Source organism: Varroa destructor, unplaced genomic scaffold (genome assembly GCF_002443255.2).
Source record: "Varroa destructor unplaced genomic scaffold, Vdes_3.0 BEIS01000005.1, whole genome shotgun sequence".
In the NCBI taxonomy this organism is placed as follows: Eukaryota; Metazoa; Arthropoda; class Arachnida; order Mesostigmata; family Varroidae; genus Varroa; species Varroa destructor.
In genome coordinates, this window is record NW_019211458.1 from 17,759,876 (window position 1) to 17,780,184 (window position 20,309).

General features: G+C 42.0%; 1 protein-coding gene across 1 annotated transcript in view; it reads left to right on the forward strand.

Moving 5' to 3' along the window:
• Positions 1-20,309, forward strand: part of LOC111251187 (uncharacterized) — a 140,698-nt gene that overhangs the window by 69,653 nt on the left and 50,736 nt on the right. Inside the window, exon 3 of the mRNA XM_086990489.1 lies at positions 10,586-10,749. Within this exon, the coding sequence (XP_086846615.1) occupies positions 10,586-10,749 (164 nt within the window). The remainder of the gene's footprint in view (positions 1-10,585; positions 10,750-20,309) is intronic.

The following is a 20,309-nucleotide window of genomic DNA, read 5'->3' on the forward strand; positions in this document are numbered from 1 at the left end:
CAGTATTAACAATATCCAGCTGTCGTTTATATCCGCTAGTTTTGTAGTTCTTTTTTGGTCGGCATCGAAATCAAGCTTCTTTGGCAAACATTTCACGGAGCGCTACACGCCAGAGTAAAAACCATTCTCATTTTATTTGTTTCTATTTATGTAGAATTCTACTATTTTTCATATTTTGTTAAATCTAAAGCATGATCGCTCACCTGTCGACTTTCGTTTATAGAAACTCTATCAAACGTATTTGATCCAGCTAGCATTTATCAATACATTTACCTCTGAATGACCGACTGCTGTGTATTCCGCTATGTATTACGTATATACACTCCTTTATTCGCTATACAATGTGTATTTTATGCGCTAACAACTCCCTTTGTGTAAATAAAACTAAAAAAATAAATTCAAGTATGCCTATATTGTTCATCTACAGCACGCTGGCACAAAGGCACGTCGTCAGTCGCCGGCCGAATAAGCTGGAAGTGACATATCAGATCTATACGCCTCGTAGATGTGACTGCATTTTTGGGGGATTTTTATTCAGATCACTGTGCGTCCCACGTAAGTTTCTTAATGAACAAGTTTTTTTTTTTATAGGAGAGACATAATTCGCTTGAAGTTATTGCGGTGATAGACGCCTGAGGGCTTATTTCGGTATTTTCGCAGCATCTCCTGAACGAGTGGTGTGCATTGGACAGTAGCGTGTCAAATTCAATTACAAGTATTGGGTATAATGAGAACTTTCGGGAACATCGATCGCGAACTTACCAAAATTATAGTCTTGATGTGTGCAGACAAGTAAGTATATGTTAACTAAAAGACGAGGATCTAAAAATACGTATGCGTAATATTGAGCACGAGAAATACTCGATTTCACGTCCGAATTTTTCTCTGGATACGTCGAGGTCAGATGTATTACCAAACCTCCTTCAGCTGTAAAGAAAAATTTGAGTTAAAAGGTCAATTTCAGAACGTAATTCCATGTTCGATGTTTGGCTAATGATAAATTTCTACTGAACTTAGCCTATCTGTCTAAAATAACGTCTTAGAAGGTGAAAATTTAATTTGTATAACACAGTATAACCTCAGGATCGACCTTGATTAACGTGTGTTAATAATGTGATATAGTATAGCATAAATAATGTGAAAGACACGTGAGTGTAAGCGTTCAACTTACTTTTTACCGGTAATTTTTTTTTCTTTACCGGTAAACTTTCGACACGAGGCAGATGCGCTGAAATTAGATGACCGTAAACGGCAATACAGCCGTTTCTAAAGCCTATCAATCTTAAACTACGATGCAAATCTGGACTATTAAAAAGGAGTTACAGGGGGTCCCAAGTTGTCTTATTCGCAGACCACACACCCAGTCGATTGGCTGTGAGCGACGGCAAGTTTATAACTAACTATCAATCGTGTTACATACACATCATTCTACAGTACGTTTACGATGACACGCCAACCATAGTGACGTTGACGCTGACATCTTCCGCTGACTTGAACGCGGTAAAACCTTTGAGTTCGATTGGACATTACTTTCTTAGCGCGCTTTATCAGTATTTTCGCTTCGGCAGTGGAACTATTGCGAAATGGCGAGCAGTTTACCCAGGGCTGCATTTAGCTGCCCTGAACAACCTACACTTTGTTTACATTCACGTCTGGCAAGAAGGTAGCTGGAGAAATCGCATCAGCAATGATCTGTCAATGTAAAATAGACAAAGATGAAGACAAAATATTGCCATATATTTATACGAAACAAGTGACTGTGTGCAGGACAGGTCGAATTTGGTTTTGATTACACAATTAAATCATACCATCTACAGAGCTTGTCCCTCCTGCTCCTGTCAGGTCCAAGCAGAGCTTTTTGTCACATGGCCATTTCGATGAGTGTGCGCTTAGCGGAAACAAATACAAATTTACAGTTTAGATAAACGCTCAAAGAAAGCAGAGCCGAATCATAAGCTAAAGTAATCGCTCTCACAAACAGGAAATACAAAACTCTAAATCTGATGAACCGAGAAAGGGGCAACTATCTTCTTCATTATGCTTCAGTTAGTTAGTCGCAAAAAGGATGCCATACGAACGTTTCAACATACATCTTTTAGCAAATACATACAAGGATGTATAATGGAACATCCTTTTTGATCTTGAAGACTTGAAATCATTGTCACAGGCCAACAAAATGGAATGTCATTGCCATCCGTCTTTTCATTATGCTTCAGATGCTGCAAAAATAGAGGACTTTGAGATTAGCCGGCTACACCTCACCCAACTTCCGCTTGTGCCTACAGCCTGTTTCGGGCCTTGGCGATCTCCGTTCGGCTGTTGGAATGGCAATGTTCGAAAATAAATGCGAGTCGTTCTCTTATTCCGTGTCTCTTTCTACCCTGCTGCAGGCGAGATGTTCCGTCGTCGTGAGCTTTTTCGCTTGAAACTTATGGCGCAACTATGTGGTAGCAGGTGAGGCCGTAGCGACCACGAGACGCGGATATAGTACAACTGCCGCTTTAGCTGAGTCGTTGCCAAAACCGCTACTATATTTCAGCTTTTCTCGAGCCTCCAAAGCCTATCGCGGAGTAGGCAGTGGACATCACCGTCGTGCTTAGTGTAGGCGTGGTCCCGAAGCACACGACATCCGCTCAACGGCGCGTCATAAAATCATGATACAAGCTTTCGCTGCCGTCGGAAAGCGGGGCCACGGATATGCACACCTCTGCCTTCTGTGGGAAGGCTGGCGATCGCCTTTTTCGTATTCTGGAAGCTCCAATATGACACTGCGTGCGTTTAGCTGCGGAAACGAATGCATTAAAAGACGCCAACTAAAGGACGCGTTGCGTCAGAGAGAAGGTGTCAGAATACCTGGATTCTCGTACCCGATTTGAGAGCGACGACGTGATCCGCGAGGAAATTCAAAACCTTTTGTCGAATCACCGCATATCACCGGTCCCTATAGGTGCCAGTAAGCCTTATCGAAAAAAAAAAAAGACAAAAAAAAAGATGGTACCGCAACATGGAAAAGTAGAATTCAAACAAACTGGTTTTATGTTACAAAGCGTACGTATGCGACGAGCTGCTCTGAGATTTTGTTAGTTGTAATCACGCAAACGACTGAATGATTTGCATTGTAGATGACGGTAAAAGGTTGAGATATTAAGATGATTTTGGCGTCGTTTGTGCTGGCACGACGGCCGGACGTCTAATTTAGATATTTGAGTAGTCAGTTTTATCATCATCCGGTGCCCATGTTAGTTGATTTCATTGTACGAATTGATGTTGTGAAACGAATAAGGTATTCGCTTACGCCTAAAAAAGAAGCCTTTTGCAAAAGTCCCAGAGCAGTTCGAACGCTCCGAGAAATCTTCATTTTTATCGATAACTTAGGCGGAAGCGTGTAGCCGACCCACTTACACTAGAACATACAGAAAATTACGCTACAACTCCAATTTAACAAGCGAAATGAGTTTAAACTTAGGGGACCCCTTCCAAAGAAGCTTTTTTTTCTCTAAAGGATACGACTGCAGCGATAATCATACAATGGCGCACGTAGCATTAGAAAACCACTGGTTTACTGGTAATGTCCTGTAACTAATGTTAGAGGTCGACGTCAACATATTTCATCGTAGACCTTCGTTATGCTTTTAACTTCCACAGCAATACTGAAAGGAATAGAAGAATAGAAATAGAGGTATCTTCAATTTAACATTTTGCTAATTTAAAGTTCGTTCGTTGAGAAACCCTGTCTTAGAGACAAGAGCCTTGCCTGCCTTTATCTGCTACTTTTAATCCTTTGGGCACTAGATAAAAAGTTCTCTTATGCAAAAATCGTAAACAAGGCTACTCCTTCCTTTCGTTTGTGAAGTCTGACATACGACATGATGCCCTCGGTACACGCGTTTGATCTGAAGAGAACCACTAGAAAAATATTTAGTATTTTTGTAATCAGAAGATTTTTATCGGCGCTCGAGTTACTACACTTCTTAACTGCATAGACGATTTACCTCTAGCTGGAGCGAGAATTATTGCAAAAAGTATTAGGCCTTCCCAATAACTATATAATTTCCGGGTCTACAAAAGACACAGCCTGCAAAAGGACAGCTAGCAGATTCAAATTCATCGGTTAACACTGTATTATCGTCTTGGTTGTTTTGGTGTTCGCCTACTGAGCCAGATGTCAGCATTGAATCATCGTTTAGCTTTTGTTTGTTTGAAATGTCAGTGTGCGTGCGCTACTTTGGATAAGCAAGAGAAAAGCAAGGAACTCTGCCAACTAGAGATCGTTATTGTCTATTAAAAAAGAATGTTTTCTTGGCCCGCCTCCTTCGAGTTTCAAACGGATCGGAATCCTACGTATGACAATACAGGACTTCTTCGTGATGAGCTGAAGGACGAGTACATACTTTACGTCACGCACTAACGGTCTCGTTTAGATTAGACGCTGCTGTTTTGCCTCATCGCCAACTCGTTTGCTTGGCAACTTACGGAACCTACAAATGTTTAGTTGACAGCAAAAAAACATGCTCTTCGACCTGAGAGAGTACGCCTTTCTGTCTGCCTTGCTGATATAATGAGAATTTGCCAGTAGGCAATTGTCACGAAAAATATGAGTATCAACGAAAAAACACGCAGAAATGGAAGGGACTTCATGGTTCTTATGGAGTTTGCAAATTAAGAAATTATATACTCTCATTTCAAATAAATCTAAACAAATTAATTTACTGTTCAGTTAGGAACGCTTGCCTATTCAGTGTTGAGCGCATGGTATAGCGCTGCAAGCCTTCGTGTAGTTGTACCTGGTTGTAGTTTGTTCTATATCATTATAGGTAAAAGCGTAAAAAAATAGTGAAAAAATCACTTAATCTCACGCAGGCAGCAATATACAGGACTGGCTAAGGGCAAAGTTTTGAAGATTACCTTTCCAAGGGCTATATGTTCTCAAGGGTGGCCAGGCGTCCTGCGTGTGCGAAAGCCAGGATGAACGTAATGTCTGTATTCTTCCATCTTTTTCTTCAAACAAACTCTGTTTGCATTGCTGCGATAAAGGTGTTAATCAGAAAGTGCTACGCTTACTTAATAAAGGAGATTTTTTCACTCCAGTTACGATTTAGCAAAATTAAGAGATCCAGACTAGGCCGTCTAGTAACTGAAAATGCGAGAAGCGCAATTTAAGGTCAACTAGTTTCATTTGTTTCGTTTTTTTTTTTTTTTAGAACTAAGGAATTGGAAAACTGTTACATTGGCCTTTGCCGCTACGACTTGGTCATTTGTGAAGTTCAGGTTATCACAGTGAGAGTGATGTTCATCATTTCGCCTTAGCCTTGTGCATTTGTTACCTCTCCTTTTTCTTTGATGAGGGAAACTATTGGATTCGCCCTCAGTTCGTCATTTTGCAGTGTCTGTTTGCCTCTTATATGTCACGGTGTTAATTGTCGACAGGTCTTGTGATGAACTTCGTTGCAAATTGTGACAAATAAGACTTTCAACTACATCCCCCGAAAAGATCTCTGCACTAGGGACTGGTCTCATCCGTAACGGTTCAGTCGGAAAAAAAAAAAGTCTCACTTCGTTTCGTGATGGCTGGGAGCTAGCCAGCCAGCCAGCCAGCCGTATGTCTGATGGAAAGCCTGACGGCGATACCGGACGTAAAGCTCGAAACGTCAACGGTTCAATCAAAATCACTGTCATTTACCGTGCCCACCACTCGAGTTTTTGTTATTTAGCATTTTAAGCTTTCGAAATATTGTACCGATATTTGCCTTGAGCGACCTTTCTCTCTTCAGAGTCAAGGTTGTGCGCGAATGCTGCACTACGATAGCGTTCGCTTCCGATTTTTTTTTTTTTGTATAAAACTAACAACAATCAATGACCCCTCTTCTCTTGATCTTTAGCTTCGCTTTTAGAAAAGATTGTGAAATGTACTTTTGATACTTGATGAATTGGTCGAGCAAAGACCTTTCAAGGCGCAGGACGCGCTGCGCCAAAACGCAGCTTTCTGACAGGGAAATATTGTTTGTTCCAGAGGGCTGTGTATAAATTGTGTTTAGAATTGGTTTATGCTTTCCTATTGGTCTTATTGCCACCCTCCTCGTTATCACTAATCTGCTCGTTTGTTTCGTGGTTTTTAATTAAAGACTTCAACCGGTATAAAACAAACAGTGCATACGCTCCGATCCTAAAAGTGAACGTATCTAACTTATTTCGAACGGTTAAAGCGTGAAATGCACGACAACAAAGTGCGGAAATTTTCGCTACCTATATAATTTCTTCCCTGTTATTGTCAACTCCGAACACTGCCGCTATAAAATGTTAATATAGAACAAGATTTTTCTTGTCAAATCGTATTTGCTCTAATACGGCAGCGTTCACTGAAGTTATAAAGAACGACTCTAGCAACAGCTACACAGTAAATTGTGTATTGTAAGTTAACTGAACAAGCCATATCTCTACATACATTTCCAGTAGACAAGTTAACTGCGTAAAGCTCAAAATATTTTTTTTTTTACTGTTATTTAGTGGGTAGATGAGATGAAACTACTGTCTTTTTTATTTATGCATTTAGTGTACTGCTAGTATGCGCCAGCAGAGGATTGCGACATAAAAAAAATACCTCTATATACATAGAGACACGTGACTGGGGTAAGGACACTCTTCTTCCATGTGTTAACTTAATGAGAGACATTATACCTCTGTTACGGTACACACATGCATATAGAAGCGGCTACGTTTGCACGCTTGCTTATGCGGTTAGGGCGTCGATGGGCACTCAAATATAGGCCATGCATTTCGACGCCACGATTTACGTATCGGTACACATTGGTTATCGGTATTGGGTCGTAAAATGTGTGTACTTGCACATAAATGTAAAATGTGTTTGTCTGAACAAGATTAACCCATAGAGCGCTATTTATTACAGCAATTTAGAAACGATAATCAGAGTACTTAAGACGAAATTTTAGGATGAGACCCTCAATTTGGTACGGTATAGAAGGTCAAAAACAAGCTCTGAAGAATGCAGCAAAAGTAATCATTGATGATATTCAAAAAGAAAAGCAATGTACCTCGCTATTTTTTCCAACTAGAAGAAACTAATTATAATTGGCTAGTAAGTTTTTTCTTCCCTACTTTAAATCGATGCCAATCAACCTTTTGCCACATATAAATTCACAATACTGTTATAAAGCTTGGCTCGGAACTAGTTCACGTATATAAATATAGAAGCTACGAAGTTCACAGAAAACTTCCAGTTCAAGAAAATCATTTCTAGCTATTTCTCTCCATTATAGTGTATTTGCAATCTCGAAAGTATACCTTCTCTCTTACCTCGTCCCTTCCTGTCTGTGAGTCTAACAGTCGTTTCGAATTGATAAAAAACTTTTCTTTTTGCCTTCTCATACTAAGGATCGCTCACAGTGTGCACAGCCGTAGGACAGGTGCAGGTATCGCAGCGTGGGCACCAATTTTTAAAAAAATTGCCGCCTAACTCTTCCTTCAAGCTTTTTACTTTGGCTAATTCTGCTATGAGGTGTCATTCGTATGAGGCGCTCGTGTTGCGGCACTGGCGCCTCGCCCATCAGAGGACACCGTCAGACTCAACGGTACCAGCAGCAGCAGAGCTACTTGGTTTCACTACTCACAGCATTTTTCTCCTATGTTCTAGTCAGTTCAGCTCACACCTGCCTACCTATTCCACCTGAAAATTCAGCAGCTGCTCCGCCCAGACCTCGAGAAGAAGAAAATGATTCCTTAAGGAATTTATTTGAAACTCGTTCCCCTATCAACGTTGTTCCTCCCTTTGTCCTTGGCCGAGTCCGGTAAGTAGCATGCAGCTTTTATCTGACGCCCCCTCTTAGTTGAGTGAAAGGGTAGAGCGGACGCAGAGGTGGGACAAGGGAAGAGCCAAGACGAAGAAGAAGGCGTTCGTTTCAGATCTGCAGTTGACATATACGTTCTTGGATTTTTTTGGCTGAGAATTTTTCTCAGTGAAGGTGGAGAAAGAATTAAAGAAGAGCCTTTGTAAATATATCGGCTCCTTGTAGTGCCACTAGACGTAGTGCGATTAGAAACCCTATCGACAGTTAGGGCTTAACCGTGTAAACATGAAAAGACCGAGGCCCATGTATTAGGTGATACTAGAGAGTCCGTGTGCTTCGTCTCACGCTTGTTTTAACTAATTTGATTCGTTAAGCTAACGAAGACCGCAGCTCGAGTACATATTAACAATGACCCCGTTGCAATTACGTCGCCCCGCGTAGTCCATTACCCTCTTATTGTATTTCGGTAGCCTGTTCCAATATGTTCCCCAGGGAGCTTAATTAACTCAAATTTATCTCTGCCGTTTCGGTACAATTCTGCAATGTGATTACATTGTCTTTTCTTGTTGAGTGATTGACTATGTTTTCGGAATGCCAGTCAGCTCCTGAGGTCATCAGTCGGTCCCTCGACGATGGATATTACCATTGATAAAATCGGCTAACCGACTGATTCCTTACTTGGGACGTCGGCGAGGCTGACGAACTTCTTTAAATATTTTCTTCTATAAAATAAATATTCTAAGAGATAGTTACACACATTAAATAAAATTGAGAATGGCTTTGCTCCCAAAATGGATTGAAAAATTTTTAATCCCCTGTTGCTAGTTGATAAATGCATATACTTATTTGACATGCTGGTATATATTTTGAAATTAATTAGGGAACGTCTTTTACGAAGATCAACTCTACGTTCGCCACCTCAACTACCCAATCGATAAATTCCCTCGAAATACATTTTCATCCGATTCTTACATTGCCACAATTAAAAAGGTTTTTCGCAGAAAATATCAATTTCAAGTACAGGTATATATATTACATTTTTATTCGGATGATCGAGATTTATCGATTGGTGTTAGGAAAAACCATGTCGCTACTTTTGAAGCAGCATTTTCGACCCAAAAACTGAGGTTCAGGTATATAAATATCTATTGCGTTTCGTACGAAAAACACCTCCCATACATAAACTTCTATTTAAAAAAAATCATTCCCGTGTTGTAAAAAAGCTACCACATTTTTTTTTGTCCTTTTCACGTCAAAATACCTACCTCAAATATAGGAAGTTGCACTGCATTCTTTGACGACTCGTCAAGAATGTTCACACAAAAAAAGGGCAGTTTGCATCGATAAAATGTTTTTAACTGCTTCAAAAAAACCTTCAGATAATGTATTTGATACAAATTGGTCGACTAAAGTACTCGTCATACTAGACGGTGCAGCTTCCCGATTGGCACCTAACAGAAATTGACTCGAAGTCAACTTTTATCTTACTGTCGCATAAACGAGACAGGCTCTTGAATAAGTCTTTCCCTAAAATTTTCGCACCAAAATATCCATTTTAGGTGCACGAAGGTGTCTCGCATTTTCACTCGACTCGTCAATATCTATCGGCCAGCGTCAAAAAAAAACATTTTTATATTCAAAAACACCATGTCAAATTATCGTCCTTCGGGAGCATTTTAAACTTAAAAACTGAAATTTACGTCTAGGAACATGTATTATATATTGATTCAGCTCGGCATGGATTTTCGATCAGTATCAAAAAGGACCCGTCCTACATAGATCTTTGTTTTTCATTTGGTCGGTAGAGCAAAAACTCTATTAGACAATAGCCCACCGCAGCCTGTACAACTTTTTCCCACATATGCGAAAGAGAATACTAAAGAAGGAAAAGCAACCCCAGAAAAAAATCCGTCCGGTCAGCTCAGCCTTACGTGCAATCCTATTCCGGATGGTACTTCGTGGTCGCATCTATCTCTAATCGCGCCTTTGAGGTGCTTCGTGGGCTATTTGCATGCGGCTCGGGACTATGTGGCCTTCGGAGACAGTATTGCGAATACTGTCGATGAGAAGCACCATGGAGCAACAAAAAAATCGGAAGAACTAACAAGGGGAGGCAGTGGCCACGATAATTGACAGTAACAAACAAAAGAAGCAGAAAATGCTACAAACCAAGGAAGTTCCCCATGGACTACATGGGTGATGGCGCAATTGAAAGGCTGAAGCAGTTGCAGTAACTTAATGCTGCATGTGTATGGTATGCGCTGCTTGTTTTTTTTTTTTTTATTTTCTCAATCGCTGTCATTTGGGTGGACTCATGCCAACGGTGACATACAAAGCAGCGCCTAACGACAGTATCGGATCTAAGGGTTTAAACGTTTACTCTTTCAGTATTTATATTTAACTTAGTATTTATATTTATCTACTTCAACAGACACATAATAAATTCTTAAAAACAAAATAATGGTCATTCATAATAAATCACAATTCGATTACGGCAACAGGAGCTTGCTTTTCCCATATGGTTGTATAATACGAAATGTGCTTAAGGGTACACTTACTGACTGGCTATACTTTAATACAATTAATAGTACTCATTGAACAATATGTGTGTTCTTACATGTTTTTTGATCGTGATGAAAGTAACGTTTAGTGGTATTAAACTGTGCAGCACAACATTAGATATAGCCGTAGAGTTTTTTTTCTACACTGAATTCCAGTTGGCCGTAGCGCTGTTTAACAGTCTATAAGACCCGTTTTCTCTTGCGACTCCGACCGGTTTTCAGCTTTGGGCGGCAGCAGCAGCTGTAATGTTGATACAAGCACTGCAGGTGAGTCGAAGGGACTAGACCGCGAGTGCTGCGAGGCGGCCAAAAGGAAGCTCTCCTCCCGGATTATGACGGTCAATGTTCGACTTCTTGACGATACCACGAAGACGTTTCATGTACAGGTAAGGGCAGGTAGTAGGTTGAGTGAAACGTTACTTGTGTTCGGCCGCTTTCACTTATTTATCGCAATTTTGAACAAATGAATACAACTTAGATAGGGGTAAAAAGGTAAACAAGCAGAGGCATCTGCTTGTTACGATTTTCATCGATCGTTCTCGTACCTGATGTATCCCGTGAAGTAAAAAGACGGTGCCCTTATAAGCTATCCATTCGTTGTAACATTTCGATCTACAGTGTGAAATGTGTGTCTGCTGGCTATGCTATGATACCAATCTCTTTGCATAGTCCAAGCTGTATAGAGAACACCTGGGTCGTCTGGATCACATTTTGCTTGAGGGATACCTGCAGATCGTCGTCGTTCGTTTCTTACGGCGGTTCAAAGCGTGGTTTGTCACTCAAACTGAAGTTTGCGGTTATGAAGCGATTAAGACAAACCTGGCAAACGCTAACCCTTATTGTACGCTCATGTTCGATCCCGCAAACGATTGTTGTTGTCTGCGCACCACTTTTTCGAGCACGAAGGTAGTATTGAAGACGGTGCAAGATATGAAGTGCATGGGTGAGCGCACTGATTCGTCACCTAACAACAACAGTTCAATTAAATTACCAGGGCACATGCTTGTCTGAATAAACTTTACGCCCGGCATCACCGTTAGGTATTTCATCAGGGGGTTGGCTCCCAGCACGAAATCTAAACCACGACGTGCCCGAAGATTAGCAGGCAAATGCGTCGCTCGTTCGGCTACCACGGGGACTAGGTACACGCCTGACAGTCAATCGTCCTGGGAACTTTCAGCTTCAGCCAGTCCGACGCCAACGCTGTCTATTGCCTTTAACGGAAACTTTCCATTCAACCTAACATTAATCGCGTGTACGTAGACATAAGAAAAACACAAATTAAGCTCGTGTAACTTCGAAAAGGCTACTGGTGCCTGGAATATTAGATAGTAATTCTGATAAATTTATGTTATGTTTCTGAGTCTAGGTTTACTTTCTAGGACCTAAAGTAGGAATTATTCTTCTCAAAATCTTCCGTTTGTCGGTTGCATATGCTGCGTATTGAACTCAAAGGCGGATTCACACGTATTCTAATTGGTTGAGCATGCTAATGCTCCGTTTTCTTGTGGCATTTCTGTAATTTGCACAGATCTAACTGCGCGACTATCGTATATTGTCTAGTTTGCTTGCAAAAGTAATTCGCTAACATAATGTCTATAAGGCTCGTCACAAGCGATTGTCAAGTAAAAAAAAAAACAGACTGATCGTAATATTATAACAAGTCGACGGCCGGGATCAAGGGCCATAGGAAGATCAATTGCATTTGACCCACCGTAGGGTCAAAGACTACAAGCATCAGGTCCTTGTTTGTGTAGCATGCATTTAATTATGCCAAATTATCGTAAGTACTCAGTTTGCCTACAGCCGACCCTTTTTCGGACCTGCCGTGCTCTTTGACTGAATAAATTTGTTTGGAGGTCCCCGCGTATTAGTGAAAATAGAAAACGTTGGCAGAAAACAGAAAATGGTGGCTCACGCCCTGTTACTACATGCTTATGTATGGTGTTCCTGTATGCTGTGACGCAGAAAAATATAATAGAAAAACAGAGGTAGGTTACAATGGGAAATCCTTCTACTCCGCTTGGTGTGCAGTCATGCTTTTCTAGTTCTGATGAAAGTCAATGTACGACATGGTAGATCATGTATCTTCGCAAAAACAGTTCGGTAATCATTCAGGACAACAGGACCTCGCATTTGATTCTAATACCGCTAATGGCAATTCATTGATATGACAATTCTGGTTCGAATGTTGACGACATGACGTCGGCGATAATTTTCGCAGTGTTACATTTAAGACTCAGGGTTTGTTGGAAAGAAAGGCTGACTTCAAACAGCTGCAATTAAGTGTCGCACATTATTACGCTAATGATATAGGTGAAGCGATGTATTACGTGTGATATGTATACCAAGCTCTTTTACAGACAGGGGTTTATGTGGCTGACCGATTGCAGCCGACAAAGGTTTTTCTACCTCTGTATTTACTGCTACTGTCCTATGCGAATACGTTGTCCTTTGAAGTGTATAAAAATTAAGTTGAAGCTGCGATACCGTCTAGAATCGATTCATAGGAAGGAAAAAATGGCGTGCATGCCACTAAAAACGGCAACCGTCGATAATGAGAAAAGCCGATCTGCCCTTGACCGCACCGGATCGATCTACGCCATACTTGTTCGAAGGGTTGTCGAAGGCAAGCTCATTACATTATAAGTATCAAAAGACGCGCATAGATGCAAATCGTCGCTTTATTATGCCGTGCTCATTTGACAATGTATACCTTTTTCCTGATAGTATATTCAAAACGGTTTCTGCAGCACCACTAGGAATAGGCCGTTTACGTGCTAATTCAGCTAAAAGGTAGGAGCATAGTGCAGACGCAGTATCGCATGGTGTACTTGATGATTAAAACATTCATTGATATTCGCTCCATACGCCTCTTTTTAACTTAGGCTTATATTTAAGGCTTGATTTTACAAAGCCATTATTTAGGCATAGGAACCAAGTGGCTCACATCATTTCGGCCATAAGGAGGTCAGCGAGCACGCGATGTCAAATGCATCCTATCAATGTTGGCCGGATCTGGGCTTTTCTGACAGCTTCATTTGACGCCACGGGCGATACAACAACAAGAAGGCTCTAGAGATCCATTTTAAGAGATTTCCTTCTCTAGCTAAAATAAGAACACCCTTACCGAAACAAAACGCCAAATGAAATGCGTGTGACGATACGTTATAACGTGAAATCTATTGATATCTAAAAGATCAGATATTAGTCAAAATGGCATAAATATTTTTTTGTTTGGGCTATTAATTTTTATCTTCCATGTCAACTGATGCATAGTAAGATCGTAGTAAACATATGGTAGTTTTCTGACCATGTGCTTTTCTCCGCCTTACGATCGTGTTTTGAAATATTAAATTATTGCCATATCTACGTCCATTTGTCGACACAACTTTGCCATAACGCTAATAATTTAGTAGGAACTTTTAGAATCGTGATATGTAGACTCGCATTTCCAACGTATCTTTTGTCCAATGAGCGTTCTAGAGTATTCTTAAGTCTCACTGATCAATCGATTACAGCGGCTGACATTTGCGATTGTTACTGACGGCCATTGGGCAACAACACTACTACACACTGGGGCAATGTGTCATTGCGCAGCTAAGTGGCAAAGTCGCTTGTCATGTTGCCGTTTTTCGCTGGCATATCTATCACCGTATCGGCTCTGCCTCCTAGTCTCAGATCCGGGTTTCCCCTAATAAAAGCTGTCTATCGATCACCGCCAACTCCTCATCGGCTCAAATCGCTTCCTGCTGAGGACGCCAGTAGAACCGATTCTGCTTTCCTTTCGTTCTCGTGCTGTTACCAGAAAAACGTTCGGTCTCGAAACATGAGTAGCAACTGGTCCACCTCTATATTTCGAGTTTTACGTCCGGTATTGCCACTAGGCGTTCCATTCGATGACTAGCTCTCAGCACGAGACGAAACTTGTTCGAACCTGGATCACAACTCGTCAAGATTTGCAGGCAAATAGGTCACGGGGCAGTCGGCCTATTTCAGAGAATGGAACACTACCGCCATCTCAACGATCGAGCACCACTTTAGGCCGTAATGACGATGGCAATGGCGATATGGCCGGGCCAATATATGAGCAGTGCTAAAAAGTATGTCCGAGATGAGGATGCTACCGTCATCTAGATCGTGTATTTTACTGAGCCGTCTGCGACTTGGGTTGCGAAGAATACGATAAAGTAGACCATAGATCAAAGTCGTCGTTATAAGCTGTGCCTAACAAGCGGCCCATGATAAACCGGTCGACGCGTGGCGACAGAGCGACGGTGGAGTCGTCGCCATTTTCTTTACAGTTAGTCCCTATGTGGCCAAGCGGCCCGCGTCAAGTCCGGCCAAGGTCAAGGTAGCAATCATGGTAATGGCAATGGCTGTATTGAGGAAACGACCGCAATTTGTAATCATCAATGATGTATGTACCAAGGCGGTGATAAATGCGTCACGATTGCGAGACAAGTATTTTATTGCAGCTGGCATCACCATCAGTAAAAAAGTTGGATGGAGACGAGGCAAATCGTACCATCATGGATTGAGGCCTAAGAGAACGACTGAATGGGAACAGGCACAAGGTGAGCAGGTCTCCAAGCTGAGTACAGACAAGCCTTCAGCCTGGCATACAGGCAAGCAGAGCGAGGCTTAGCAGAAACCCAAGCAAGCCAAGGTACCTTAACCTCCTACGGTTTGCCATCGATAAGCCCTGCCAGTAAATTTCGTACTATTTAGAACAACTATGAACGTTACCAGCAGCAACTCGTCCCATGCCAAAACCCAAAACACATGTCCTGTCGGCCGGTCAGATCGGCTGACAGACAGAAGTTTGCGGGACGAGCAAGTAGAAAGGGTGAAAGGACGGCTATATTGTAGCCAAAATGAATGAATGAATGCGTTAAAAGAATACGTGGCGTCCATTTCGGGTAGATTCCGTTGCATTAAAGAAATACATTTCAGGAAGACGCAATAATTGTTTAGGCAGTTGGTATGGACTATTTGGAGAATTCTAAATGTAGAAAGAAAAGTTTTAGGTTAGGTTCTACTGCCCGAACGATTAGACACGTGTGAGCATAATTAACGTCCAACTAAGGTTTCTGAGGTATAGTAGGTTCTCCAGAATTAGAAGCGCCGAGATGTGCAACACAGCATGTGTGATTAAATGGAGAAGGTTTGCAAAATTTAATGTACGTTTTCAAATTATCTCTTGTGTGTTACATAGGTCAAAGAAACGGTTGCTTTCAGTGCTGTGCATCTGTCACTGCAGATTTTCCACAAAAAATACAAAAATGTCAGTATAACTTTCATTTTATACAAATCTCTCATTTCGCTTCTGTAATACTTTTAGTAGTGATTTAAACAAATGAAGAGCGATCACATACTGCACAATGTCAGCATCGTACTCATCACAGTGCTTTCCTTCACCCAACAGAAATAATGCACGGTTCTTCCTTGGAAGGTAGCGAGCGCTTGCGTTGGTCGCCTATGCAAGCCAAATTGGCACGATCTCATGCCTTCAACCCGTCTCGCTGGCTGGTTGCTGACAAACAGAGTTTCCAACAGAAAAGAACTGTTTGAGAGAGCCAAGGTCAAATTCAATATTGCGAAAGCTCGAACGATGCCTGTACGATGCTTTGGCTTACCCGACGCCTTCCATGTTTTCAGCTTCCACACCTGCTGCCCCCCGACGCTCCCACCGTCGGTAAACGCGCATTTGTTCTTACGATATACGAAGACATTTTAAACTTTTTTTTTTCCAGAGATTGAATTAGGAATCGGCCCAGTGATAGCCTACTTACGGATCCTAATAGAAGTACTCAAAAGTTAATGTTTGCTTGGTTGTGTAAAAGAGGTGATTTCGCTGATCCGCTGGAGCACGCCGCTGCCACCGTTGCCTGCTGCGCTCTATAGTCGCTATGATATTCGTAGCATACACAGTACTCTGAGATATGCGTCTACAAGCAATGGCGTCTTGCAAATGAATCAACAAACAGAATGATAGATAGGCAGAAAGCAGAGAGCGCGCAGCGGATCGCGAAACTGCTGATCTAGTCGTTCGTTTTCTTTTTGTTGCAGCCACTACCGAGAAGCCTCTCATTGCTTCCATTCAAATATAAGCTTTAACACGCTTAACGCGGGCGCGTCGTCGCGCGTATTTAACTTAAAATTCGGTAAAACCTTGAAAACAATCGCAAAGCAAGTCAGGAAGGGAAAAACTTCAGAGCAGCATCAGCATACTTTCTTTGAGCGACGCAGCCAGCTACTAGTGGTACAAGCTGTCTTATGCCTGGCCGCTATCTCGCTCAGCTGGCTTATCGTCCTCTGAAAAAAGTTAGATATTCATGTTTGAGGTCATCGGAAACACTTTCGAAGATGTCTCAGAAGCCTGGGTAGTTACAAAGAAAGCCAAAGCAATGGGATACCGACTTCATTCTTGATATACCTATATATATTCATCTGCTTGGTAGAATTTCTTCTAGATGGGTTCATAGCCTTTTATACCTACTAGGATGGTTAGTTGATACGGCAATAGGTTGAGCAACGTTGTGGTTACCGAATAACCTAGGCTTTCTCGCAATACCTTTAATCTAGTCTGTTATATCATATCAGTGTTTCTAAGTTTTGACCGATACAGCAGTCTAGATGCTAACCCCTAAGAACGCCGTGTTCTTTTGCAATCAGCTTTTTGATCTCGATTGGGATATACTGGTCCGCAACGGGTGTCAAACAGATCTACTGCAAAATATACTAACCTAAGGATGCGCAGAATTCACTTGTGCAGATGTTTCCCCCCATGATCAAGCGTCGCCTACGGGTGGGGGACTGCGGGACCGCGATATGAGAGTCTTTTCCTCACAGAAGGTACTGCTCACTGGTAAGGTTTCTGAATAGCGGCCTGCGGATAATGGACTTAAGCGTTGTCTACTTTTTTCATTTTGCGGCTCTCAACTGGTTCACCTAGATCCCATATTTGTTTCCAGAGCTCCAGTCTAGCGTAGTACAGGGATATTCTGTCAAAACAGCTATAGAATGAATTTAGGCCGGAAGGATAACTGGGTCACAGAACCCGCAGTAAAAGTGGGCTGGAGTGTAGAATGGAGCTTCTTGTAATGATTAGACGAGGAACGCATCGAAGTCTGAACAAGATAAAGAACCATTTCACTACATATGTTCAAATATAGACACACATATTTTGTGCCGCCAACATCTCGCTATTCGAGGCGCATGTTTAAATAAGTCGGTCGTTCTGTATATTCGTTATTGCTTATCTCACGCATGTCTAGAAAATGAGTATAGGTCTCCGTCAGGTGGACGCCACTTGACGACGCACCACTACAAGTTATATAGAATATGCACAATAGAAGACCACAAATACCGAAACAGAGAAATAACATTGATGAAAGCTTCTATGTTATTTTACTTGACCCACTTACTGCTAACGACTCACAGCGCCCTTTACCGGTTGTGGCCACTGGTTCCTACCAAACCTTCGACTAACTTTGAGTTGAACTAGGATGGAAGCGCGATATATGGGGAGAAATGGCACTAATGTCAAGTGCACACCGCAATGTTCAAGTGATAAGACAATCGAAATCAAAACTGAAAAAAGGACGAAAATCGTGTCGGAGCAAGATGACACTAATACATCCTGAACGACCGAAGTGACAGAAAATAAGCTGCTAGACAACAACCGAATGAAGTGATCGGGCCAAACGTTGAAAATCTAACCCCTAAAAAGAACTAGAAGGGCAGGCGAGCGGCCGGTGTAGGGAACCGAATGGTTCGGAAAACTGGTATTCGTCCTGAACCTCTTCGGCGTCCCAACGCCACGGGGCCGAAACTTGGCCGAGGAAAGCGTTCACGCTTTCCAGTAAACAGCGCCCGTGTCTAAATAGTTATGAACTGACGTGAGAAGCATCCAAGTAACCAGCAAGTAAGGAAGAATACAATTGAAAGGCTTGAAAGGAAGAAAATGGGTACGAATGCTCAAGGGCATCAAAAAGCAGAGCTGTACAGGAAAAGCATGCGGTGATGGTAATGGCTGTAGTTGCATTGTTGACCAAAGTTGATAGGACTCTTCTCTGCTATGGTCGGCTACAACGAGCCACTATGAAGCACTACAACAACTTATGCAAAAAAAGCAACGGCTGCTACGAAGACTAGAAGACTCGGTGGTAGAGAGCCAGTAAAATGGGGAAATGGTTTACGATATGCCACAACGAATGTAGATAGCAAGGGAGGACGATTAAAACGTGCTGCAAGACGTGTACAGCGATAAATTGAACAAAATAGACGTGCAAGACAACAACGGACACAGTTTCGTAGAAGACATCGTGAAAGCAGGCTGCTTTATGCGCTAAGTCTACCTCAAGTATAGGATAGTGCGATAGTGATAGCAGCGACAGCGAACTGCAACACAGAATCTTTGTGGGTTAAGAGAAATAGAGCCGAAAAACCGGTCACTGGAATCATGGACTACTCCTGCCATCGAGACTAGCTCTGTGGCTTTCTGTTCGAATCAGTACTACACTATGAGAATATAGAAAACAAATACTGGAGGACTGGGTGTGGTCCTCATTTCCGATACCAGGCGAGACTAGAAAGGCAGACGAATTGAAGCTGGTCAGAGATCGCAGTCTAATGGACGGAACACCGGAGCTTAGCGGCAATATACGAAACGTATCTGCTGAGTATGGTTGTTGTGGTTCAACTGAAGTTAATCAGCGGCAAAAGGGCACGGAAAACAAGAAGGCGTCATAACCAAAACGGCCCCCCAAAAATGACAACAACAGTGCCACACTTCCATCGTTTTTGGCAAACTTCAATGCGACCCGTCCCAGCTAACAATATATTAGAGACCCAAAAGAATGGAACACAGGAGAAAAGCGACGCGATAGACAGAAGTCGCCGCCGCGGGCGATCAGAGGAAGGAACGCAAAATAAGGAGAAGAATCGACTAGGTAGAGGAAAGCAAACTCAGAAGTTAGGTACGTGATCTGAGCGGTAACGCAGTCCATGGAAATTGGTTAGAGGGTGCGGTGAGTAGAGATTGGAGTGACAAAAGAAAAGGGAGTATGGGAAAAAGCTCCAGCCTGTTATCAGACACCTTTTGCAAACAAGCTGTGCGTTCGACACTCCCAAACTTACGGAGGCAGCTGTTCCAAATCTAGCAATCGAGAGTGCTCAATAATTTTTTAGTCGTTTCTTAGTCGATCTACTTTGCCTGAATTCAGCGGGCCGTCGCTTTCCCAATTTCGTAGCTGAACCATCCAGCGATTTGGTCGAGCACTGATTTCATTGCTAGGTTTGCTAGCTAGTGCTGTATAGAGTCAATGGCATAAGAATAACATGACACGTTGTGAACAAAAAAGCAGGTCCTTAGCGGTAACGACTATGCCGACCTAGGACACAAGGATATATGGCTTTAAATCAGTACCTTGCTGCACTATAACATGTTTCAGGTTTCAGGTCCAGTACGACCCTTAGATATTGCTTCACATTACTAGCTTCTATCGCGAATCGATGTGTATCAACGCTGAGTATCAAACCAAAATAGGTTCATGTCATCCTGAGATTGGTAAACAAACATATTACCAGTAAGCTGTCACGGGCACAACCCACATGCGGTTAAAAAGGCAACTAAGCTAGCACAACAGGCAAAATATATCAAGTTGTGAACAAATAGAAGTTCAACGTGAAATTACCCAAGGTCTAACTAAAATATCAATAAGGGGACTCCTACATATTGCATTCATATATTTTGAACTTGTCTAAAGGCATACTTCATCCTACGATTCTTCGATTGCCTCATTTTCACGCAAACTCTGTTAACATACACTTCTTCATATCAGTTTACCTCAAACGATTTTTGTCAGGTCTGAACCGGCTGTAGAGCTCATTTTGCTATCTGCCCTCCTGCAGAATATCCCAACAGTAGAAGTTTAAGCCC